General features: G+C 46.1%; 2 protein-coding genes and 1 long non-coding RNA gene across 9 annotated transcripts in view; 2 read left to right on the top strand and 1 right to left on the bottom strand.

The window, feature by feature from the left end:
- Nucleotides 1-1,948: 1,948 nt before the first annotated feature.
- Nucleotides 1,949-7,506, top strand: SLC10A6 (solute carrier family 10 member 6). 2 transcript variants are annotated; one of them, XM_083459103.1, is made up of 5 exons: nt 1,949-2,131; nt 4,187-4,275; nt 4,636-4,811; nt 5,447-5,604; nt 7,201-7,506. In XM_083459103.1, the coding sequence occupies exons 1-5, from the start codon at nt 2,020-2,022 to the stop codon at nt 7,380-7,382; spliced, it is 717 nt and encodes a 238-aa protein (XP_083315229.1). In that variant the 5' UTR covers nt 1,949-2,019; the 3' UTR covers nt 7,383-7,506. The 2 variants fall into 2 exon arrangements, 1 of the variants encoding a protein (XP_083315229.1); XR_014515615.1 differs by lacking the exon at nt 4,187-4,275 and having other exon boundaries at nt 1,951-2,131.
- Nucleotides 7,507-8,544: 1,038 nt separating this feature from the next.
- The window catches only part of PTPN13 (protein tyrosine phosphatase non-receptor type 13), a 161,852-nt gene continuing 144,607 nt past the window's right edge, over nt 8,545-25,789 (bottom strand). For all 6 annotated transcript variants that reach the window (XM_083520397.1, XM_083520399.1, XM_083520398.1 and 3 more), the window contains 9 exons: nt 23,596-23,675; nt 23,005-23,060; nt 21,695-21,798; nt 19,450-19,598; nt 18,775-18,865; nt 15,235-15,572; nt 14,575-14,790; nt 11,476-11,538; nt 8,545-9,529 (listed from right to left, as the gene is read on the bottom strand). In XM_083520397.1, the coding sequence (XP_083376523.1) occupies nt 9,449-9,529; nt 11,476-11,538; nt 14,575-14,790; nt 15,235-15,572; nt 18,775-18,865; nt 19,450-19,598; nt 21,695-21,798; nt 23,005-23,060; nt 23,596-23,675 (1,178 nt within the window). In that variant the 3' untranslated portion in view covers nt 8,545-9,448. The remainder of the gene's footprint in view (nt 9,530-11,475; nt 11,539-14,574; nt 14,791-15,234; nt 15,573-18,774; nt 18,866-19,449; nt 19,599-21,694; nt 21,799-23,004; nt 23,061-23,595; nt 23,676-25,789) is intronic.
- Nucleotides 23,682-25,105, top strand: LOC310686060. Its single transcript, XR_014515691.1, has 2 exons — nt 23,682-24,430; nt 24,889-25,105. It is a non-coding gene; the product is annotated as an uncharacterized lncRNA (long non-coding RNA).

The raw sequence follows: 25,789 nt of genomic DNA, 5'->3' as shown, positions 1-25,789 counted from the left end.
GGTTCCCTGTCCAACTTTGTCAGTTACTGGGTGGATGGAGATATGGATCTCAGGTAGGACAACACAATACAATTTCTTCTGCACATAGTGAAGGAGAGAAACATAACTTAGCAATTCTGTTTCTTGGCAGGCTGGTTGCCATGAACAAGTGGCTGGATCCAAACCATGCCTAATTTGTCCCATTGATTTCAACAATGGATTCCAACCCGACTCAGTCTGGCCCTGGATCTAGCACAGAATGTGCTTTTTCTTTCCTTTCCTCATTGGGGAGCATTCAAATGTGCAGTCTTGCACCTGCAAGCTTAAGTGTCATAATCCAAGACAAGTCATGCCACATGTTTCTGTTGTGTGCACATATCTGCTCTTACACTCCAGCATTCCTACAGAGACGTCTTTGGCCATGTTCGCCAACAGGCTTTGAAAGGGATTAGGTTGACATGGGATGTGCTTCTGTGCAGAACATGTGCTTGGAGATGTTTGTGAAGCAGTGGCCTCTTATTTTTAATATTGTGACTTTAAGATTACAGTATGTACCATATAATCAGGAGATGACGCTAAATGATTCTGGACTATTTGGCTGTATCAGTCTTTCTGTAGTAGTTTTATAGTTTCATAACTAATTCACAGAAAAGTGTTAGATACTGTTTGTTTTGTAGTTTATACAGGGTAAAAATGAAACAAACAAAAAACAAACAAAATGCCCAGGGGTGGGTGGGTGGGAATTAATGTCATTGAATGAATGAATGAATGAATGGTCATTGATGTATAAAAATACGACCATGGCAAATACCTGGGAATTCTCTTTCTTTAGGCCTATATCCTTTCTCAATCTATTCATTCATTTCTCTAGAAGCTACTTTCCAACATTCTGTCACACTACTGTGTGACCAAGAAACAGAGCTCAAGATGCAGATGAAGCTAGGATTAGTTTTCAGCGACTAAGGCCACCCCACCAGGGTTGAAAAGCAGGTTTACTTAATAGTACGCCTCTTTATTTTCTCCCATATAAGTGAATGATTTCAACTCACGCCTATAAGGAAAAGCGAAATACTGATAAAATATTGCAAGGTGGACAAAAGCTTTTACTGCTGACCTCTGGGTGGTGATACAGCCCTCAGAGGAACTGCAATCCATATCTGCTTGCACAATACACAGACTGCACCCCTTTTCTGTCATTACAATGCCTTTTGGAAAGGAGAGTTTTTGCCAGGATAGAGGGGTCTCTCTCTCTCTCTCTCTCTCTCTCTCTCTCTCTCTCTCTGTGTGTGTGTGTGTGTGTGTGTGTATGTCTGTGTGGAGAGACCTTTGCACAGCACTCTGTTGTACAATGGTAAGAATCACACCCAGTACTATTTTTCTAGAAAAAAAGGTGCCTGAACTCACCACGAATGCCTCCCTTGTTCTTTTATAATGGCAATGGCGCCCACCTGAGAGGTGCAGGAACTGAGTTCCGGCAAGTTCCGGCTGGAAAAGAATCCCCTGCGTTGTTCCACTAGCATTTGCCTCTGGTCCTGCCCATCACAATTAGCTACAACTCCTGTGTAGGAAACCCATCTCTTGGTAAACCACTTTGAAGGTGTGTGTGTGTGTGTGTGTGTGTGTGTGTGTGTGTGTGTGTGTGTGTTTTCAATCAAGTGGTGTATAACTTGAAAAAATAAGTACAGTGGTACCTCGGGTTAAGAATTTAATTCGTTCCAGAGGTCCGTTCTTAAACTGAAACTGTTCTTAACCTGAGGTACCACTTTAGCTAATGGGGCCTCCCACCGCCACAGATGCACTATTTCTGTTCTCATCCTGAGGTAAAGTTCTTAACCCGAGGTACTATTTCTGGGTTAGCCGAGTCTGTAACCTGAAGTGTCTGTAACCTGAAGCGTCTGTAACCCGAGGTACCACTGTAATAATGGCACACACACACACACTACTGTTGGGGAGCTTGTCACAATAGATTACATCATTAATTTGCCTGCAGACCATCTCTTGCTCCCACCCAAGCCTCTTTCACTCTATTACAGCATCAGCATGACGGCCCTCTCTAATATGGCTGCACTCGGAATGATGCCTCTTTGCCTCTTTATCTGCACACGGACCTGGGAATCTGAAGGCGACATCAAAGTTCCATATCAGGCCATAGGTATGTTTCTTGCTCATCTTAAAACATAGATGACAGGAGTTGAGCTATCCCTGCCCAGATAGGGGCACAGCTGTGTCACCCGAAGGCAGGCACTCTATGCCACCGAGACCACCTGAGCCTCAAGCAACAGCAATGGACCCAGGAGGACCCCCAAATTGCGAACTTGCTCTTTCAGAGGGTGTGTAGTATTGGCAAAACCTATTGGTGTTTCGCAACTTTCTGACTAGTTGCAGGACCTTAGCCAGACCTAGTAGAGTACATTCAGAATCCACGGAAGCAATTGGCGACTTGGCTGTAGACAGGCTAGACGAAGCAGGAACCAGGATAAACGAAGCAGGAACTACCAAACTTGTAGTTAGGTGTTTATTATATACAGTGCACTATTTACAGGAACAGAACACGGATCTTTTGCTAGCTCTCTCTGACACGACTCACAACTCCTACACTGACACACTGAACCACTGAACTCACGAACTCACACATTCCAGTTAGTAGGCCATTAATTATCACTCCCTTCAGAGAGCTTGACCAATCAGGGAGCGGTCTCCATGTCTCTGTTATCACCAGGCAGACTTACTCCTTCAGATTGCCTTCTGGCTGTCTGCCAAACCTTAATTGACTCTGTGTGAGTAGCTGCACGTACACAGTTTCCCAACATGTAACTCCATCAGGAGCAGGCAACCTCCCATCAATCCAGTCTAGCGAACCACGCACAAACAGGGCCTCCGTCTAACCTGGGTTGAGCTTCAGTTTGTTAGCTCTCATCCAGTCCGCTACTGAGACAAGACAATGGCCCGGCACATCCGCAGTGCCACATGCAGATATAAAGGAGAAGCAGAGCAGTGTGCTATCGGCATATTGTTGACAATGTACTCCCAACATCTGGATGACCCCACTCAGGGGGTGTTTTCATGTAGATGTGAAATGGCATGGGGGACGAGACAAGGTGAGGTGACTGTCTCAGGAGGCAGGATCGCCCCTTCTTTGCTGGCAGGAAGGGGCAACATTTTGTGGTTCACCTCAAGTGCCCAAATGTCTTGAACCGGCCCTGCTGAGAAACCCCACACTGAAGGCTCCATGGGGCCAAACAGCTCTCTCCAAGCATCAGACTCTGGAAACAACCAACCAAGTAGCTCTGGAACAACCACTCTGACAGCTACTCCGGAAAAATACCATGGTCAGTGGTATCTAAATTCGCTGAGAGGTTGAGGAGAATTAACAGGAACACATTTTCCCTGTCTCTCTCTTGAGATAACCTTGTAGGCTGACCTAGAAGCAGCTTCTGTGCCAAAACCGGGCCTAGACCCTGAACGAAATGGATATAGAAAATCAGTTTTCTCCAAGAGTGCCTGGATCTGGTCCAAGAACCTCACCCAAGAAGGGGAGATTGGCAACTGGCTGCAAGTTACCTCGACTTTCTGAGCCCAGGGAGGGTTTCTTGAGCAGTGAACATCCTTTCCTGCAAGGAGGCATTAATCACCTCCCAGGCCCAGCCAGCTGTGTCCCCCCCCCACTAATTTTTATCAGCCAAGAGGGGCAAGGGTCCAGAGTGCAAGTGGTCTCTGAAAGCCCCTTCTGCAGTACTTCCCAAACACCTGAAAACCAGCTGAATAGATCTACATTTGACTCCTCTCTTTTTGAGGGGCAACTCTTCTTAGCCTTAATAATATCTACCGTTGGTGACATTTCTGTTAAATATAGAAGGCCGTTGACCAGCACTTTGCAAATACCCAACAACCCAGCTGAGTAGACCTACATTTGACATTCACTAACCTTCTCTTGTTGTCTTTGTCCATGGAGTTTTCTTGGCATGGATACTGGAGTGGCTTGCCGGTTCCTGCTCCAGGTGGATCACGTTTGGTCAAAACTCTCCACTATGACCTGTCCATCTTGGGTGGTCCTGCACGGCATAGCTCATAGCTTCTCTGAGTTATTCAAGCCCCTTCACCACGGCAAGGCAGTGATCCATGAAGTGTCTGGCGTGCTCTGGTCCATGGGGTCACGAAGAGTCGGACACGACTAAACAACAAAACAACCTTTTCTTTTCCTTTTTAGGGACAACTCTTTTCAGCTTTGCTATACCCATCGCTTGTGGTTTTTGGGTGAAGTATAGGTGGCCCAGGCAATCCCAAATCATACTCAAGGTAAACTTGGGAGGCACATTCCTGTTAAGGAATTAAAAACTCCTGCACGGAACAAAAGCAAGCAAAGATATACAATGTATTTCACCCTATTTCCGCCAGTCCACTCAAGGCGATTTACAATCCAAAGCAGTTGCCATTGATGTTATTTTTAAAAATGGGAAAAGGAAAGGAGAAAAGAAAACGGACGGGATGGCAAATGCTAATTCAATCTCAGATGCCAATTCTTCCTGTATGATTACGTAAGGATGAGGGTAGAATGACTATTGATGGAGATGGTTCTGGGAGGAGGAAGGATGAGCCAAGTGATGAAAACCAAATGGAACGACATGCTCCACCTTTCTCTTTGTCCATTTGTAACAGTTTGGAAGCACCATTGGAGGATTTCTATGGGTAGCCCCGGCAGTAGCCTACTTCCTGACATTTCAAGGTTCTTGGATTGTGGACTACTCTCTTCTGATAGTTGCAGCAGTGCTCCCAGTGACTGGCTACCTTGGTGGCTTTCTGCTGGCCCGTCTCACCTGCCAGTCTTGGCAAAGGTACCCGATAACTTGATTATTTATTTGCAGGAACTGCTTATAGCCTGCCCTTTGATCAACACAAGAGACCAGTCCAGGGTACAAGAAATAAGAATGCAGCCCAATGATGTGGGCAAGATACCATGCTTCATGGACTTCTAGGCTTCCAAGCTGATGTGGGGTGGCTTGGTGGCTCCAGGGGTGCTATGAACACACCATCACATGCTCAGATGTCGTCAGCTGCCCTTGAAGAGGTGGTGTGGTGTGGGTTGCTCCTTAAAAAGGAGGCAATGTAGCAACTATTGGCCAGTCACCAACCTTCCATTTTGGGTAAAGGTGGCAGGAAGGGTGGTGGCAGGGATACTTAAAAGTGTTCCTGGATGACACTGATTATCTGGATCCTTTTCAGTCTGGGTTTAGGCCTGGAATGGAATCAGCCTTGGTCACTTGAGAGGGTGACCTATAGCAGGAGGAGGACAGGGAGACTGCAATCTTGTGCTCTCAGCAGCCTTGGATACCGTTGACCAAGGTATCCTCCTGGACTGATTGAATTGGCCAATTTTGGGAGTGGAAAGTTTTCGGACCTTTTTGGACCTGTCGAATCTTCCCCCAAGTGACTGTGTGTACAGAGAATTTCAAAATCTTTGTGCTTCCAGGTGTCGGACGATTTCTGTGGAGACAGGAACTCAGAACTTGAACTTGCCCATTGCTGTGTTCCAGCTGTCTTTCAGTTTCCAGCATTTCATCCAGATATATCCATCCACTGTGATCTATAGCGCGTTTCAGTTGCTAAATTTATCCCTTATGGTTTCAGGTAGGTAATTCCACTCAAAAATGTGCCCCGAGGAAAGCGAAAACAACTGGGGAGTACCAAAGACAGGTCTAATGTATAGAGAAGCAGTATTCAGAATAGGAAAAGAGCAGTTGTTGTTTACTGTTTTCTTTTGTTGGATGAGGTCCAGGTGTTCTTATTTTATTGCTGAATCAAAATATTTAAATAAGTGCTCAAACGGATGAAATAATTGGTGAGGGATGTAATTCAGAACATTTATATTAGTGTCCCCCCCCCTTAATTAAATCCCTTAGAAAGACTTCACACGTTACATTTTTTAACGTAAGGTATAGATGTGATTGGGACGCAGGTAGCGCTGTGGGTTAAACTACAGAGCCTAGGGCTTGCCGATCAGAAGGTTGGCGGTTTGAATCCCTGCGACGGGGTGAGCTCCCGTTGCTCAGTCCCTGCTCCTGCCAACCTAGCAGTTCAAAAGCACATCAAAGTGCAAGTAGATAAATAGGTACCGCTCTGGCGGGAAGGTAAATGGTGTTTCTGTGCGCTGCTCTGGTTTGCCAGAAGCGGCTTAGTCATGCTGGCCACATGACCCGGAAGCCGTACGCCGGCTCCCTCGGCCAGTAAAGCGAGATGAGCACCACAACCCCAGAGTCGTCCGCGACTCGACCTAATGGTCAGGGGTCCCTTTACCTTTTTATAGATGTGATTAACACATATATTACTGGCTGTATAAGCATATAGTTTTGGCCACAGCTACCTATGCCGAATTTACATTTGGTAGCAAACACAGGTGCTCCTCTATATAACAGGGAAACCCACTGTGGAGTTAAAAGCGCAAGCTTTTATTTTGAAGTCCTTAGTGAGAACCGAAGAAGACCTCAAGCTACTCATTTGGGCCAAAGGTCTATCTAGTAGAGCATCCTGATCTCAGCCACATGCTTCTGGGAAGCCCTGAAAGCACCATGTGCGTGCAGCAGCCCTCTGCCCACTTGTGCATTGCAAGGGGTTGGGCTGGATCATCCTTGGGGTCCCTTCCAACTCTGCAGTTCTTTGGTTCCACATGCTCCCCAGTATTCAGAAGCTGGTTGCCCATGATGGTATGGGGGTGGTTATACCTTTTCAATACTGTTCATGGCTGCAAAAGGTTTTGGGCAAACATACTGGTTCATTTCCAAGCGGTGCCCATCTTGTAACTTCCTGTTGAAAACCTGTGACTTTTTATAAATGTTCTGAGCATAGCTGTCAACTTTTCCCTTTTCTTGCGAGGAATCCTATTCGGAATAAGGGAAATTCCCTTTAAAAAAAGAGAAACGTTGACAGCTATGGTTCTGAGGTGTGTGCATCTCGCTTTTGCTGCTCCACAGCACAGGAGTGCTCCTTCAGACGACAAAATGCATTGGGCAAGCATTGCAGCACAACGAAGAAAGTGGAATTATGCATGGGTGGGTCCGGAATAAATCCAGCATGAATGTTGACATGTTGTTGCAGAATATGCCCTCCCCCCAAAAAAAACCCCCCCAACAACAACCAGCCCAGTGTGGGTGGGCACGGAGTATTTCCGTCCTGGACTATCACTCAAGCAGTCTCCTAAGTCATTTTATTCATTTGCTTTGCACGCAGGTTATCAGATTTATAAGAAATGTCTGGGAAGAGCAACAGCAGCAGCAGCAGCAGCAGAAGAAGAGAGACCATCTGATCCTCAGGTCACAATGTCAGGCAATTTGGGCGGTGAAATCAACTTGCGATTTGAAATGGAGCACGAAGTCAATTCCAAAATGGAAAATAGTTTCAAAGTTCTTTAGCTTCATCAGGAAACTATGTGTGACAGGTGTGTGATTCAAATCCTATGTACGTACCATCCATTTAAAGCACGATTAAATTTTCTGTTTTACAGTTTAAAGTACACATTTTTAAATCCTTAAGATATCAATGACTTCCCTTCTTCTCTTTCCATGGTTCATTTTACGTATCCTAAATCCTATACCAATCAGTATTCTATTATTACATCCATCAAAACTTATTTACTGTACACTGTTGAATTTATCTTAATGTTGCCATTGTTTTCAGCTGTACACAGTTATTTCCCATATATTCAATAAACATTTTCCAATCTTCTCTAAACGTATGTTCTTCCTGTTCTCTTATTCTATATGTTAAGTCTGCAAGCTGCGCATATTCTGTCAACTCAAGTTGCCACCCTTCTTGGTTGGAACTGCGCATGTTTTCCATTTTTGGGCTAACAAAACTCTGGTTTTTTGGGGAAAGTACTTTTAAACATTTTTTCAATTAATTATGGATCATTTCCCAATACCCTTTTGCCCTTTTACAAGTCCACCACAATTCCTAGTACCCTTAACAAACTACAGTTTCCAGGATTCTTGGACCCAGGGTAGTTACGTGCTTTAAATGGATGGTGTGTACATATCCATAACAAGATCTGTGCTACTACATAGGCACACGAATGCATCTATCAAGCCCTGTCCTTTTGTTTAAGTGTCCAGGATGTCAATTTGATGCCTCATCAAAGAGTAACACACACACACACACACATATATATATATATAAATAAAATGGTTGCCACAAGCCAGAGTGTGCAATGATTCCTTTCACAGTTATGATTAACGAAAAACATGCCATTTAAAAGGTCACTTCCAGCATTTTTCCTAGGCTGGATAGTTCTCTCTGTATGTTTCTCCAAGTCTTTCATGCTTGGTTTGCTTGTTCAGACATTCTGGCTTCAAATGCAGAAAAACTTGGGAAGATTAACAGTCAGAGTTAGTTAGATTGCATATTTATCAGGTCAGCTTCTGTAGGGCACAGCCACAAAAGGGAACAGAGTGTCATCTAGGCATGGGTGGCCTGTAAGGTCTGATGCCACCCCACCCAAAACTTGATCAAAGCAAGAAGGATCTGAGGCTGAAGAGAAAAACAGGTCAAATTGACAGAAGACGTATGAAAATGAACTCTCTTTTAAAAGTGTTTTATTTACACTGTGGAGACGTCCCAGCAGTTATAAGCTTAGACATCTGATAATTGAACTTTTTTGTAAAAGTATATAAATATATACACAAGACTCTATATAAAGTAAACATTGTGTAATACAGTAAACATTTGCTATTTTTCCTTATGCTAGTTAAGTTGTTCTGTAAAGCTTAAATACTGATTTCAAGTATTTTCTATAAAAAGCTCTACTGTATTAAAAATGCTGGGGGAAAAGACTGCTCTGCTATAAACAAAATGCTTAAAAACAGACTAATAAAAAATTACCAGTAAGAAAGACCACCAGGATAAAATACTGTTTTCATTTCCCAACCGCCCATCCCTTGCATCAGAAATATACTATAAAATAGTTGGGAGGGAGAGAAAACGTAATACTTCTTTAAAAATAGGAAGAAGGGTTTTTTGTTCCTTTTAAAAAATGTGTCAATTGCTTATCATAGTTCGAAAAAGCTGCAAAAAAATTGCAGCGTTATTAAATATATATGGCGCACAAAGAGCCCCAACCTGTTGAAAAAAGAGGGGGTTATAGTGGTACTCGATAGAGATTGGAACTGGAATCCTATTGGCAGAGCTCACCTAGGGCACAGCTACACTACATTCACGCACACGCACACACACACACACACACACACACACGTACTGGTTTCACACCAATTTAACTGCCATAGCTTCCCCCCAAAGAATTATTGGGATTTGTAGTTTGATGAGGGCGCCGAGTATCCCAGTCTCAAGTCTGTCACCAAACTACTGTTCCCCTAGGGAGACCTCACACAGACATTTAACTTGTTTTAACTCTGTAGTGTAGATATGCCCAAATTATTCAAGAACCTCATTTCCCCCCTTAAATGCATATTTGACTTGTAACGGCTTAGTTGCTTCTTGGCTTTTCTTCCGCTTGGAGCCGTTTTAGGACGTACAGGATAACTTGATAGCAGAAAACGTACTGGTCCTGCAAAAGGAGGAAACGGTGTGTAAACTCACGGGAACACCAATTCTGAACTGCAAAAAAGTGCCTGCAGTAGAGTCCACTGAAACACAGCTGCATCCTAATCTTTCACCCCACAGATTACACTGGTGTAGAGCTTTGCTCTCTTTCTTCAACTGGGCCTTTAACTAGTGTGCCATCCATTCTCGCAACCTCCAGGTGGTTCGGAAGGGGGATGAAGTCACAAACCCAACCCCACCGTCCGCACCCCTTTCCTGTCGCCAACCATCCATGCTGCTCAAGGGGAACACTGCAAGGCCAGCATTATTAATCTAGTGCAAAAAAAAACCACCGCAAAACCAAATAGGAACCTGCTTTGTTCAGTCAGTGCCCTGCTAATGGGCCCAAACCAAGAGAATAGGAACTGTGACGGACTTATGCTGTTTTGTATGGAAGCAATTTGGGGGGGGGGAGGGACCTAGCTCAACTGTAGAACAAGTTCACCCCCTTGTGTCTTTAGGCAGGGCTAGTAAAGACCCGTTTGATACGATGGAGAGCTGTTGCCCATCAGAGGAACCAAGGCTCAGCTAGATGTACCAATATTGCGACTCATTATAACACAGCTGACTCTGCTTCTATGTTCCTCTGTCCATCTGGCCTAGTAACTGGGACCCTGAACGCCCACTTTACCCACAGGTACCTGCAGGGGCCCGCTTCCAATATTTGGTCTTCTGGGTTTGCTGGTTGCAGGAATTTTCTTTTTGGGGTGGAGATACTGCCTGCTCTTTGTTTGCTTGTTGTTTTTTGGGGAGGTGCCCTTGTAGGTGCTTCGCTGATTTTTCTATGGGGGGGGGAGGGCTTGTCCATCAACAGTCCCTTCCCCAACCCATGAAATGGATATATATATATTTGTGGTGCCCACCCACAATATTTCCTTAGAACCCCCAAAAGGCTGGTGACTCCTGGTCTAAATGAATTAGCATTAGCTCTCCAAGGCTTCAGAAAGGTTGTTTTCACAGCCACCTGAAGTCATTTCCAGCCAATCTCTTTATGGTGTGTTCATTCTGATTTGTTTGCATGACTGTTACTGAGCATCCATCTGGATTTGTCTGCACGAAGGCTATACAACTTCCTGTCAATTGATTGTAATAATAATAATAATAATAATAATAATAATAATAATAATAATAATAATTTATTTATACCCCACCCATCTGGCTGAGTTTTCCCTGCCACTCTGGGTGGCTTCCAATCGAGTGTTAAAAACAACACAGCATTAAATATTAAAAACTTCCCTAAACAGGGCTGCCTTCAGATGTCTTTTAAAGATAAGATGGCTACTTATTTCCTTGACATCTGAAGGGAGGGCGTTCCATAGGGCGGGCGCCACTACCGAGAAGGCCCTCTGCCTGGTTCCCTGTAACCTCACTTCATCTCACATCATGCATTTTTTGTCACTTTCCTTACCTGGTTGTTTTTTTAAAAAAGTGGTTTTGTTGCGCAAGAGTGCTTAGATTGCAAAAAAACCCCCAAAACTGGCTGGTATGCAATTGAATCCCACTTGCAAAACAGAGGCAGTCTGGAGACAGGCTGAGCCAGCCAGTCCAAGACTGTCTATTCTAACAAGCTCTCCAGTTACTTTGGTGGAAGCTGTTTCCAGAATCGCTACCCCAAATCCTTCAAGCAGCAATGCTAAGGAGTAGAACTTGGGCCTTATGAATGCATCGTGATCCTTAATTCCCTCCACATTCTGGTCTTACGGATTAAATGGCTCAGATTACACACAGCATCTGCAAAAGTGCAAACGCACTTGTAGGTGCCAAACCTGCCTGCAGAAATATGCAGTGTATCCAAGTTCCTTGTTTTGAAAGTTCCTCACCTTCCTGCTCTTTGATCTGCCGTTCAGAGGGATACGCGGGAGAAAAGCTCCCGAAGAAACCGGAAGCGAAACTGAGTTAGGACACACGTACCTCCGTTTGCACCATGCCGTGCCTCTGCAAGCGCATTGTGCGCACCACGTCAGAGATGTCAAACTGGCAAAGGAAAAAGAGGAGAAGCTGTTAGGCACCACTGGTCTGGAAAGGAACCTGCTGAAGTGTTCTAGAAGAGTGCACCAGTGCAAGGGCTAAAACGAGGACTGCACGCATGACATACAAATAAACCTCATTTACAGTACATGGCGTTCCCCAAAGGATCTTAGGAACGGGTGCTTATCCCTCACAGAGTTACTGTTCCCAGTACCCTTAACAAACTCTGTCTCCAAGGCAGTCTGTACATGTTCAGCAGCAGTCTTGGCTCTGAGGAGGAGATTTCCAGCAGGGCAGTGGCAGGTGGATGCTTAACCACCACAGAAACCCCTTCTTTGCCATGACCCCAGACTCTAAACAGTGACCAAGGCACTGAATCAATGGCTACAGGGACCCTAATGAGAAGTTCCATTAGGTTTCTGACTCTGAGGAAGTCAGTGGTGATCAAGGGCTGCTTGGATTGGCAGGAAGCTGCTGAGTTAGAGCTCCAAATAATCATTCTATAGCAGTGTTTCCCAACCGGTGTTCCGCGGCACACGAGTGTGCCGTGAGACATCGGCTGGTGTGCCGCGAGATGCCTGGAGGGAGGCGGGCGAGTCGGGCGGCGAGAGGCGGGGCGGCGGCGGCGAGGAGAGGCCGCGCCTCCTGCTGCTGCCTGGCGCTCCTCCTCGCAGCCGGCAGCGCTGCCTGGGCGCCTCCGCGCGACTCTGCCTCGCTGGGTTTGGTCTCCCAGCAGAGACGGGTCACACGCGCACCTCCCTCCCTCCCTCAGCCTGCGCGGAGGGAGAGCCAGAGAGAGGCATCGCTCCTGCGCGGCGGGAGAGGGAGCAGCCGGAGCGATGCCCCAAACGAGCTGAATTCCGAGCGAGGGACTGAGGGGGGAGGGAAAAAACTTTCACTTTCGTGCGTCCCTCCCGGCGTGACGCTGCGCGCTGACGTCACAGGGCGGGGCTTTAATGGTGGTGTGCCGCGAGATTTTTTTTCAGTAAACAGGTGTGCCGTTGCCCAAAAAAGTTTGGGAAACACTGTTCTATAGAACCAGAGCCGTGACCCTCACCATCTCCTGAAGAACTAAGAGCATCCCACAATGCCTTGCCAGCAGAGTGGTCCAAGGAATACACTAGGCAGGAGGGCTATGGAGCAAACAGGTCTGCCTTCAAACCAAAAGGCTGGCTCTTTAAGAGTCTGCAGTTCTCCAACACAGGAGAGGTGGGCTGAACACAAAGGCCTCAGTCCTTTATGGAGCAAGCTGCTCACTTGGAACTCTCCGTGGTGCTGTGGCAACTGGCCTGCTTTTATGTGCCCCAATGTGCTGCTCCTTGGGCCCAGAATAAAAGGTAAAGGTACCCCTGCCCGTACGGGCCAGTCGTGTCCGACTCTAGGGTTGTGGGCCCATCTCACTTAAGAGGCCGGGGGCCAGCGCTGTCCGGAGACACTTCCGGGTCACGTGGCCAGTGTGACAAAGCCGCATCTGGCGAGCCAGCGCAGCACACGGAAAAGCCGTTTACCTTCCCGCTAGTAAGCGGTCCCTATTTATCTACTTGCACTTTGATGTGCTTTCGAACTGCTAGGTTGGCAGGTGCTGGGACCGAGCAATGGGAGCGCACCCTGCCGCGGGGATTCGAACCGCCGATCTGATGATCGGCAAGTCCTAGGCGCTGAGGTTTTACCCACAGCGCCACCCGCGTCCCAGGCCCAGAATAGGGCACTCTAAATAGCCGCCTTCCAATGCAATAATGCAGAAATGTGCCAGTAACCCTGGGGTGGGGCAGGTGATTGCAGGTGAACATCTGCAGGTGGGGGAATGATTAAGCATCCCTCTTCCCATTTGCTGCTTCTCCACTGTAAGCTGCCCCCTCGCCCTGCTCTTTACAGATGTTTGGCAGAAGTCAGTAAAGGTAAAAGGGAAAGGCAAAGGACCCCTGGACAATTAAGTCCGGTCAAAGGCGACTATGGGGTTGTGGTGCTCATCTCGCTTTCAGGCCAAGGGAACCGGCATTTGTCCGCAGATAGCATTCCGGGTCATGGGGCGAGCATGACTAAACCGCTTCTGGTGCAACGGAACACTGTGACAAAAACCAGAGCGCGCGGAAATGCTGTTTAGCTTCCCATTGCAGTGGTACCTGTTTATCTACTTGCACTGGTGTGCTTTCGAACTGCTAGGTTGGCAGGAGCTGGGACACAGCAAAGGGAGCTCACCCTGTTGCAGGGATTTGAACTGCTGACCTTCTGCTCAGCAAACCCATGAGGCTCAGAGGTTTAGACCACGGTGCCACCCGCATCCCTGACAGATGCCAGTAGGCCTGGGTGCACTGATGAACATCTAATTCTGACCCCAGAGAATACTTGCTCAAGTCAGATACATATTCTTCTGCTAAGGATATGCAGCTAGTCTTGTCCAGGGGTGTGAGGCACCATATTATACAAATGCCCGTGGTTATTTTCCACACATTTCTGAAGTGCAGAGAGACCTGAACAGTAAGCTAAAGGTAAAGTGTAAAGGGACCCCTGACCATTAGGTCCAGTCGTGGCCGACTTTGGGGTTGCGGTGCTCATCTCGCTTTATTGGCCGAGGGAGCCGGTGTACGGCATACAGCTTCCAGGTCATGTGGCCAGCATGACTAAGCTGCTTCTAGCGAACCAGAGCAGCGCAAAGAAACGCCGTTTACCTTCCCACCGGAACGGTACCTATTTATCTTCTTGCACTTTGATGTGCTTTTGAACTGCTAGGATGGCAGGAGCAGGGACCGAGCAACAGGAGTTCCCCCTATCGCAGGGATTCGAACCGCCGACCTTCTGATCGGCAAGTCCTAGGCTCTGTGGTTTAACCCACAGCGAATGTAAATGGAACATTAAAAGCTCAGAAGAAAATGCCACCTAGGGAAGTTAACCTTGTGAATTCTCTGAGTAGATATTGAAACTGAAACTATACTTTCCATGGGGATGTTGTATCTTTCGTACCCATTGCATTAGAAGAACGGTGGATGCAAAATAAGCAAGCTAGCCAGATAACTGTAGGAAAGAGAATGGATAGTTACTCACCTCAAGATCCTGGCTGATCAGTCCCAACACCACGTCTATGCAAATAAGCGTCCCTGATCGTCCAATGCCTGCGCTGCAATGAGTGATGATCGGCCCTGATTTGTGGATGTGCCTCATGTAGGATATGAAGGTGAGCAAATCATCTGGCTGAGAAGGTGTGTCATGATCTGGCCAGGCAGTAAAGTTTAGGTGGAAAATACGCCGGAGTTCGCCAGTCTAGATTTTAAATTAAAGCAAAAAAACCCAGAAAGAGAAAGAATTGAGGCTTCTGTGAAGAGTAACAAGTCTCTAAGCAAATGCAAAAAGCTGCCACTTTTTGAAAACCCAACAGGCAGCTATCTCGTGTAGAGTTTCTCCTTCCTCTATTTGAGTATTGTTAATGTTGTTCACTACTATTTATACAGCTGGGGTTTTTGTTTGTTTGTTTTTCCATGGATATTATGTTACATGAATATTCATGTATTAAATTCCCCTTCCCTCGTGGTATTACGTATGTTTTCTTTGCGGTGGATACCTTCAGGTGACACGCAACTAACATGTTCAATAGATAATACTAGGAAAAAACCGAAACAGCCAATCTGCACCTCGCGCACTCCCTGACTTCTCAGTTCCCCTCTCCCACAAAGCCATTCTGCAAAGTGTGACACCCTGTTCCCTTACCTGAATATCCTCTAGCTCCATAACTCGAATGACGAAGCCTTTAAGCTGCTGCAGCCTCACCAGAGCGAGACGGAGCTTATCGCTGATCATCGTGGTTTTTCCGAGGACGTCGGGCCAGTACCTTTGACATTTGACCTTTTCTCCTTCTACTTCCTGGGTCATCATGGCGACGAGAGTGCAGTTCTGCTCCCAAGCCATTTGCCAGAAGTCCGCCACTGTGGTGGGGAGGGGTCCTTGGCAAGCAATATAAACATATTCCTTACTCCCCACCAGCATCCGGATAAAACTGGCATTGATGTAGCCACCTTCGGCCCCCAGGGGTACCCTTGTGGTGTCGTCTGCAATTCCAAAAACAGAGGAACCAGGAATTTAAAAGGTGTTTTATCATTGCTGCTCTTACTGCTGCTGCTATGACATCTATTAGGGGATGTGGGTGGCGCTGTGGGTTAAACCACAGAGCCTAGGACTTGCCGATCAGAAGGTCGACAGTTCGAATCCCCACAACGGGGTGAGCTCCCGTTGCTCGGTCCCTGCTCCTGCCAACCTAGCAGTTCAAAAGTATGTCAAAAGTGCAAGTAGATAAACAGGTACTGCTCAGGCGGGAAGGTCAATGGCATTTCCTTGCGCTGCTCTGGTTTGCCAGAAGCAGCTTAGTCATGCTGGCCACATGACCCGGAAGCTGTACACCGGCTCCCTCGGCCAATAAAGTGAGATGAGCGCCGCAACTCCAGAGTCGGTCACGACTGGAGCTAATGGTCAGGGGTCCCTTTACCTTTATGACATCTATTTGCATGAAGTTTTAGGAAGTTCAACAGAATAGGACTCTATCCACAAGAGTCTACAATCTTTAATTTGACACGGGGGCAGGGGGGCACAACAGGGGAGGGAGGTGTAAACATGGGAAGAATAATTATTTCAGTTACATATACATAGGCTTAGTCACAGTACAGAGACCAGTGAGCAATGGTAAAGGTTCACAGCATAATCTCAAACACAACATGCAATCACATTATTTCATAGCTTCTTCAAAATGCCTTGGCACAGCTGTGGATGCAATGCTTAAAAATGTAGGAAAGCAGGTGTGCAAGTTCCTTCCTAGTGTAGTCCAAAAGGCATGTGCATCTTTTCAGCAGTGAGGGCTCGAACTCCAAATATGGAGATAGGTCACTTAATAGCTCACTGTTGGGGTGAGGGCAATGTTCTCCCCCCTTGGGACATTTACATGCATGAAAACTGCACACTCAAGTCAGATTCACACACCTGCTTTCTCCTCTTCTCTGTCAGTTCAGAAGCTGCCTCCTAGATGCGAGTCAGAATAAAGTGCATTGGGGAAATGTTGAAGAACGATGTAAGAAATGGCTTGCAAGCTCAAGCCAAAGGTCAGCTCTACTGAATCCTGCACTCTTGTCTCCAACAATAGCTAACTGGACAGCCCTTGGAAGCTCTCAAATGGGGCTTGATAGAGAGTACCAGCCCCTGTTGGCTTGGCCCCAGCCAAATACACCACATGCAAAAAAAACAACATTTTTCAAGTACACCTCTGCAGTTCCTTATTAGTAACTTGAGGCTATAGTCCTTCAGGAAGTACCTTAAGAACCTTCCTAGGAGGTGGCTCCAGATCTTGGATCTCTTGAATTTGAAGCTCGTTATTTTGATGAGAATTTTCATACATTTCGTGCATAAGAGGCCAATGATCCTAACACCACTTCATACAAGCAGGAATCACATCCCAGAAAATAAAGGTCTCAATATACTGCAAGCTATAACACCGTACTGTTTTCTATTGGGAAATTTGATGGAGCTCTGCATTTCTGGAACTTGCCTCTCCCACTAAGTATCTCTTGGGAAATTAATATAGAGGGTGAGCAACAGAACAGTGGGATAGTGTGTAAACTCTGCCCAAGCAGAACGGACACTGGGTAAAGGTTAGTGGATGCAGCGTGATAACCAGGACAGGATACTAAATTATTTGCTGTACTGCCCGTGCATGTGTCACAGTGACCTAGCCTTATGTTTTCTTTGGGAGTCCTTTTCTTAAAGGGGGCATTGGCTCAAGTGAGATCTTTTAAATATATCTGAATATAGTGGCACATATTAACTGCTCTCAGGAAATAGGCTGCATGGGATTCAGTCTTGAGAGAGTTTACTTGGCACTGACGGTGTCAAACAGAACGCCATTACCACCCAAACACCTAATACTAGGCACGCAGGGCTTGCATTCCAGGGGCAAACTGGATATAATGAGGGCAGCAATATTTCTCGTTCACGTAGCTGCCTTGGTACGTCCCACAGAATTGTTGTCTTGGTGCTTAAACACAGCTTTCCAATTTGGTACTTCTCCAGCCTTAGAGAAGCTTTCTTAATTCAAAATACCACCCCCCAACACCCCAGCTGATATCAAACTACGGCTCTTGAAAGTGACCAAGCAGATTGCGACCCACTGAGCCACCATCCTCTATGGATGAGAAAAAGTGGGGGGAGAGAAAGGGTACTGTGATGGGATGATGAGCTGCTTGTGCGTAAAATCGTAGTCCCTCAGAGTTTGTGCAAATCCACAAACCTCTGTCTGTGACAGAGCTCCTCAGACATGTCTGCTCTAGTCACTTGCAGATTCCGACAGTGGCTGCTTTCGGAAGCGTTTCCAGCATAAAAGCTCCTTAACGGAAACACGTCTTCTGGACTCGCGGCGTGACAGTTTCCGGCGAGGAATGGGTCTCCCTATGGGAGCTTCAGACACCTCCCCACTGTTCTCGCTGGACGTGTCCCTGAGCCCTCCCTCTTGCTTGCTTTCCCTCAGATCTCCCCCTCTCACCCTGCTAGTTCCTGCTTTAGCTGCTGAGTCTCTCTCAGCCTCCGTGAGACTTTCCTCCAGAGACCCACCTCTCCCCCTGCTGGTCCCTGCTTCAGCTGCTGAGTCCCTCCCAGCCTCCGTGAGCCCTTTCCCCACCTGTTCCTCCGATGGCAGTTCCCTGACAGGTACCAAACCCCAAGCAGGAAGTGAAACAAGATATTTATGCAGGGCTGGTATACAGTGGCACCTCGGGTTACATGCGCTTCAGGTTACAGACTCCGCTAACCCAGAAATAGTACCTCGGGTTAAGAACTTTGCTTCAGGATGAGAACAGAAATTTTGCTCCGGTGGCACAGCGACAGCAGGAGGTCCCATTAGCTGAAGTGGTGCTTCAGATTAAGAACAGTTTCAGGTTAAGAACGGACCTCCGGAACGAATTAAGTACTTAACCTGAGGTACCACTGTACCGCGTTTTAGCTGGTTGGGTAACCATTTTGGCATGCCTGCCACTGATCCGAGGCCCACATGCCGCAAAGGAGCCACCCTACTCACTCACTTTATCCCTTCATCCTCAGTTCACCAAATCCCACCTTGGGGAACCCTCCATCGCACCTCTATTGACACAATCAATACAGATTATCTCCTAGCATAGAGAATTCACACGCAGTTACCAAGCTGAGGGAAACCCTTCAGGAAAGGATAAAGAGACAAATTAAACTACAAATGGACTTTCGGAAATCAGGACTTACAAGGCAGTATGTTCTTATATCTATTCTTCTTCCTGTTTTCCTTTGTTTGGCCCACCAAACACTGATCCAAAGGCTTTAGGTCTTGAAGATTCTGTAATGAGACGTGTAGTTGACTAACATCATTTAACAAGACATGTACATGAATTTTTATTTTTTTAAAAAACTACCAGACTGAACCAGGGTTAAAGTATGTGTAAGCAGATTAGTTTTTATGGTGTACGTGTAAGAAAACATGTAAGAATGTAGGGGAATAAAACAAAAACAAACCACCTGAGTTTTCGGAGGGGAAATGCCCACTAAGAATCAGAGGTGAGTGAAGCAGACCTGTTTGCATTCCCATGTTATCTCCTCTCATATTCCGAGAAGAGACATGACAGCTGTCACATGGAAGATGGAGAAAGCCTGAACCAATGGCTTCAAGTTACAAGAAAGGCGATTCCTCCTAAACCTCAGGAAGAACTTTCTGACGCTAAGAGCTGTTTGAAAGTGGGATAGTCTCCCCAGGAGGTTGTGGGTTCTCCTGAACAGGAGGTTTCTAAGCAGAGGTTGGGTGGCCATCTGTCATGGATGCTTTAGCTGAGATTCTTACCTTGCAGCGGGATGGACTTGAGAACCCTTTGGGGTCCCTTCCAACTCTTAGGATTGTGCCCACAGCGCAAGAGAGTGTACACTCACCTCAATCTCCTTTGAAGGGACGCCTTGTTCCAATAGGCCTCGCAGCATCCGGATAGTTGACTTCAATTTGGACCCTGTATATCTGCCCGAAGGAAGGACTTGGACGATCGGAAGTGCGACAAGCTCTTCGTCGGTGACTAAAGGGCAATCTGGCACGGGAAGGAGATGGGATTTATGAGCGCCTATAAAAATCCACCTAAATCCAGTCTTATGCTGCCACCCCATGAAATATAGCAGCAGTTGCCTGCCTGGCAGCACGTGCCACTTTCAAGTTGTCAGTGGCTGATGAAAACATATCATGATTATTGCTTTTGTAAAGGCTCCCCGTAAATAACTTGGGTGGTAAACAACCCCCCGTTTCTCATTATCCCTCCATGCTCGGTGCTTCAAAGGTTGCTACCGACATCGCTTTTCTCAGATTTTTGTGAACGTCGGCTCAAATTTAACAGAAACTAATAAATAACCATCTGCATTGTTAGCGTTCCTTGCACAATGAGTAGAGTGCAGACCCTTTATGCCAGGCAAATTCGCTGCGTTTTGCAGACAAGGTAGATTGGTTTGTAAGCCGTAGTCTTACAGCTCAAACATTGGTGCCGAGCGGTTGCGGGGCAGTTCTTGAAGAGACAAGCACACCGTGTTTTAAAATCACATGTTTTACCCCAAAGGTTCCCAAGAACCGTGTTTGCGAAGAGTGCTGTGGGAGCTGAGCTCCAGTTTCCAAGATTCTTTGGGGGTAGCTATGTATTTTATTTTATTTTATTTTATTATTTATTTATTTATTTATTTATTTATTTATTTATTTATTTATTTATTTATTTTTTTATTTTTATTTTTATTATTATTTATTAAATTTCTATACTGCCCCTTCATCCGAAGGTCACAGTGCGGTTCGCAATATAAAAAACACAAAAAATACATACCATGATAACAAACAAAAACAATAACCCCTAACAGTTTAAAAGGCTATAGATTGTTTAATTAGTCAAAGGCCTGGGAGATTAGCGGTTAGATTACTGCAACATATTATATGTGGGGCTGCCTTGAAAGACAGTTTGGAAGCTTCGGCAGGTGCAGAGATTCAGCAGCCAGAGTTGCTCTCCGGAGTAAGATGTCTTGAGTATGTAACACAATCCTGGCCTACTGCCAGGCTGCCAATCAGTTTCTGGGCCCAATTCAAAGTGCTAGTTTTGACCTATAAAGCCTTAAATAGCTCAAGACAGCCTCTCCCCAAATGAACCGTCGCAGACCCTGTGGTCATCATGTGAGGCTCTTCTTTGTGTTCCCCCCACAAGAGGTCTGGAGGGTGCCAACACGAGAACGGGCCTTTTCTGTAAGGTAAAAGTAAAGGGACCCCTGACCGTTAGGTTCAGTCGCGGACAACTCTGGGGTTGCAGCGCTCATCTCGCTTTACTGGCTGAGGGAGCCAGCGTACAGCTTCCGGGTCATGTGGCCAGCATGACTATGCTGCTTCTGGCGAACCAGAGCTGTGCATGGAAACGCCATTTATCTTCCCGCCGGAGCGGTACCTATTTATCTACTTGCACTGTGTGCTTTCGAACTGCTAGGTTGGCAGGAGCAGGGACCGAGCAACGGGAGCTCACCCCGTCGCAGGGATTCGAACCGCCAACCTTCTGATCGGCAAGTCCTAGGCTCTGTGGTTTAGACCACAGCACCACCCGCGTCCCCTGCCTTTTCTGTGGTGGCTCCCTATTTGTGGAATGCTCTCCCTAAGGAAGCCTGCCTGTTGCCAAGCGAAAATGTTTTCCTATAACTAGGCCTTCTGCTGATTGAACATTCCATGGCCTTTTAAATGTGTTTGTGGGAAGGGGGGGCAAGTTATTGGTTTGTTGTTGCTTTATTATGTACTTTATGTTCTCATTTTGTATTTTTATGTTGCGAACCACTCTGTGATCTTCAGAGGAATTGTGGTATACAAATTTAATTAATCATCATAATAACAACCACCCACTTTTTAAAGAAAGCCAGGTCTTTGTGGTTAGGGAAGTGACAGGCTAAGTGTGGGGTGACTGAATGATTGACAGAAAGACTTAAGCACCCAGCAAGGACATCACTGTTCTATAACCGCCCCGTATAGGAGTCAGAACAATTGTTTAATAAAGATGGGACAAAATCTAACCTCTGTATAAACTATGTGGAAGCAAATCAGAATCAATACTGAATAAACAGGTAATCTGCAGAAGACCAAAAATATTGCGAATTGGCCCCTCTCTCTTTGATTGCTTACCTTTAACAGACTGCTGCTGGTTTATTGATTCAATCGGTAACTCGTCACTTCCCCAGGTAATCTCGTCGTCGTCTCCCTGACCCACCAGAGGCCGCTGGGGTAATCTTAAAAATACAAACGTTTCCTTAAAAAGACCCAAAACTGTGTCCGCATTCCCCCACCACAAAGGACAAAAAATTATCTTGAGAAACAAAACGTTCCAAGCAATGGAAGTTCAAATGAAAGTAGGAAATACCAACTTAATTAGATTATTTATGTCAATTCTTAGTATGATTCATGTGAGGAAGGTAGTTTCCATTTGTGTTTTTATGGCCATCTTATTCAACATTCTATGAGGGCACAGAAAATGAAGCATAATCTGCAGACGGCAAAGGAAGCCTGACCTTCACGGCATGCCACATGAAATATGGAATGGAACATGGAAACATGTGCCCATTATATCCGGCCCCACCAGCATGATACACTGGGTGGCTTCCCACAAAGAATTCTGGGAACTGCAGCTTGTTAAGGCTTCTTCTGAGAGTTGTTAGAGGACCTGTCTACCCCCACACAGTGCTAAAATTTCCAGAGTTTCCTGGGGAGAGGAACTGATCATTAAACCACTGAGAACTGTAGCTCTCTGAGGGGAATAGGGTTCTCCTAACACCTTTCAGAAAAAGGGATGCGGGTGGCGCTGTGGGTTAAACCACAGAGCCTAGGACTTGCCAATCAGAAGGTTGGCGGTTTGAATCCCCACGACGGGGTGAGCTCCCGTTGCTCGGTTCCAGCTCCTGCCAACCTAGCAGTTCGAAAGCACGTCAAAGTGCAAGTAGATAAATAGGTAATGCTCCGGCGGGAAGGTAAACGGCGTTTCCGTGCGCTGCTCTGGTTCGCCAGAAGCGGCTTAGTCATGCTGGCCACATGACCCAGAAGCTGTACACCGGCTCCCTCAGCCAATAAAGCGAAATGAGCACCGCAACCCCAGAGTTGGCCACAAATGGACCTAAGGGTCAGGGGTCCCTTTACCTTTACCTAACACCTTTCAGAAACCTTAACTAACTACAGTTCCCATGAGCCTTTGGGGGACGCCATGCATGTTTATAAAGTGGTATGATGCTGCTTTAAATGCACAACGCAGATGGAGCTCAAGCTGTTGGGCTCCATGCAACAGCAAGAAACACCAATTTCAAGTATATCGCTAAGTGTGCCTAAGACTATATTATTACACGGTATTTTTATTTCAATTTTTTGAGCTGTCAAAACCAGTAAATATGAGCCAAATTAAGGATGACTGGCCTTGTGTATATCTCCATTTTTTAAAAAAACCTCACCTTTCAGAAATCCTTTTGTTATTACAATACTCTTCACAGCCATTTATTTGGGGTGGCTAAGGAGAAAAACAGAACAAGACCATTTGTAAAACAAATTATAATTACATAGCGGGGAACTAGCAAGGTAGAAAACTTTTCTGTAAAAAATTCTGTGCCTTATTCTATTCCGTTCTTTTCTTTTCGATGGGAGAATATAGAATAGTGTCACCTCTTTCTTTTTGCTGCCTACAGCCACCATTTTGTGCTGACAACCACAACATCCACCAAAGACGCTGACAGTTTCTATAATACTTAAAAACACTATGTGAATTGCCAGACAGTCAATATTTTGGATGGCTTTCAATCACACATCAGCAGATTAGGTTGCACAATTTTAATCATTTATATTTTCTTTTTAAAGCTGCCCTTTACCGCAAGGTCCCGGGGGGAGGTAAAATATACAATTATGAAAACAAATAAAACAATTACAGACAAAGCAAAAGTAAAAAAGTGAAAACTATTAAAAATAGCGGCATATATACAACAATTCCACATATAAAACCAGTGCAATTTTTTTTTATTAAAAAAAACCTGCTACCATATTTATTTTACCTCTGGGAAATCGTCAGGCAACGATGACCCATCACAGTCTGTGTCTTCTGATTTCTCTTCTGCAAGTTTCCCATTTGCCTCTACAGGGAGAGAAACATGGCGTCAAAAAATAAGAAAAAAACCACACAAATGATCAGGACTGATAGGCTTTAATCACTCACTAAATGCAAGTGTGTGCCACTATTTAACAAAACCTCATGAAGGCTAGGGCTGTGGGGAAGGGGAGGGGGCTGCTGGAGATTTCCCCCGTTGAACATCTGCCTGCCACACAACTAATAAAAGACACAGGAGACCTGCCAGAAAAAAAGAAGAATTCCTTACTACATCCATGGGGCTAACTTGGAAAAGGTCCAGCTGCTGCTCCTTAAATGCTTAGCTATCCGAATAGTATTGCCAAGCACAATAATTAAGGGTAGGGAACAACTACCAGCAGCTGAAACACAGACACTAAAGGAACCACTTATTTCTTCAGCAAATCATTTGAAGGGAAATAAGCTACCAACTTTGGTGAAGGGATCTATTTCTGACTTTCCTATTTCTGAGCCTTTTATACTTTCATTATGCTTCGTTAGTTTTTCTGCTTGTTTGCTGTCACCAGATGTTGGCCTGAGCGTGTGCGCATGCGCGCACACACACATACACACACGAGCACTCAGACACCTATGTGACGTTAACATATGAGAGTGCTGGAGGTGAAATAGTTAAACAGGTTACCCAATCAGAACCCAGGGGGTGGAGTCAGAGGGACTATAAAACCAGCTCTGGTGGGGGTGTGTGAAGGGGAGTTCGTTGGGTGGTTGGTCGGAGTGGGAGTGAATTGGGATAGAGTCTGTGGGTAGTGTCAGGGAACTGCCATCGGAGGAACAGGTGGTGGAAGGGCTCACAGAGGCTGGGAGGGAGTCAGCAGCGAAAGCAGGGACCAGCAGGGGGAGAGATGGGTCTCTGGAGGAAGGTCTCATGAATGCGGAGAGAGACGCAGCAGCTAAAGCAGGAACTAGCAGGGAAGAGGGAGGGCTCAGGGAGACGTCCAGCGAGAACAGCGGGGAGGTGTCAGAAGCTCCCATAGGGAGACCCATTCCTCGCAGGAAGCTGTCACGTCGTGAATCCAGGAGACGTGTTTCCGTTAAGGAGCTTCTATGCTGGAAGCGCTTCCGAAAACAACCACTGTCGGAATCTGGAAGTGACTAGGGCAGACATGTTTGAGGAGCTCTGTCACACACAGAGGTTTGTGGAGTTGCACAAACTCTGAGGGACCACGATTTTACGCACAAGCAGCTAATCATCCCATCACAGGTAGGTTGAGTTAGGGTAGCGAAATAAGTTGAGTCAGGAACAGTTAGGAGCTAGGAAGACAAGTAACTATCTGAGAGGTGGTTTAGTGAGTGAGAGCAGGTAGTGGAAGTTATAGGTCTGGATAGGCACCCCATGATTGTAATTGACCAATACCATTTATGAAACCACATGCTTGTTAAACTGCAATAAATAAACAAAAGTTTATGTTCCAATTTAACCCTGACTGGACTCAGTATTGTCCCAGGTAGGGCCTGGGTGGTGGCAGCGAGAAATAAAGTGGTGGCACAGGGATCAATAGATGGTGAAACGTCCAGGGACCCTGTGTGATCGCCACAACCTCTTCCTCCCAGCCTGCTCCCTCTTCTCCCTCATCACCGTCCCACCACCAATCCCCTGGCTCCGAGCCTTCTTTCCCTGGGGGTTTCCTTGGGGGTTCCCCAGCTGGTGCCTCCCACCAGTCCTCTGCATCTGGCCAGTCCATGACTCATCATCACAACTGAGGCACCACCACCAAAAAGCCCCTTCTCTCAAGGAAAAAAAATGTTGCGCTTTAGCAAAACTCGCATAAACATTTCAAATACACAACACACAGGTGTTTATTTTCCAAGATACCCTGAAATGGGAGCCTCCAGCATTGAGCCTGAAACTATGTCAGACAGAACTCTGCAACTGCTAAAGATCAACGATTTTGCCAACGGTTAAGCAATGCTTATCAGCAACTTCTGGCTGAGAAAGCTTCCCTGGAAGTTAATGAGCATGCAGACTGAATTAGCACTAACAAGGCATTTGCATCACAGATAGCGACGACCTAGTAAGAAATGAGTTGCAGGCCTAATAAAATTCAATCTTGTGAAGTACATCAACTCTGGAACGGTCTCTTATTAGTGGGATTTTTTTCACC

Source organism: Podarcis liolepis (genome assembly GCF_965112155.1).
Source record: "Podarcis liolepis genome assembly, chromosome: 9".
Classification (NCBI taxonomy): domain Eukaryota; kingdom Metazoa; phylum Chordata; class Lepidosauria; order Squamata; family Lacertidae; genus Podarcis; species Podarcis liolepis.
Note: the sequence above shows the minus strand (reverse complement) of the source record. Positions and strands in the feature narration are given on the sequence as shown.

Bases quoted from the DNA above. Each gene is read 5' to 3' on its own strand.
- SLC10A6 (XM_083459103.1), top strand. From the start codon at position 2,020: ATGACGGCCCTCTCTAATATGGCTGCACTCGGAATGATGCCTCTTTGC. The intron at 4,812-5,446 runs GTACCCGATAAC...TTGTGCTTCCAG, and splicing joins ACCTGCCAGTCTTGGCAAAG to GTGTCGGACGATTTCTGTGG. The intron at 5,605-7,200 runs GTAGGTAATTCC...CTTTGCACGCAG, and splicing joins TTTATCCCTTATGGTTTCAG to GTTATCAGATTTATAAGAAA.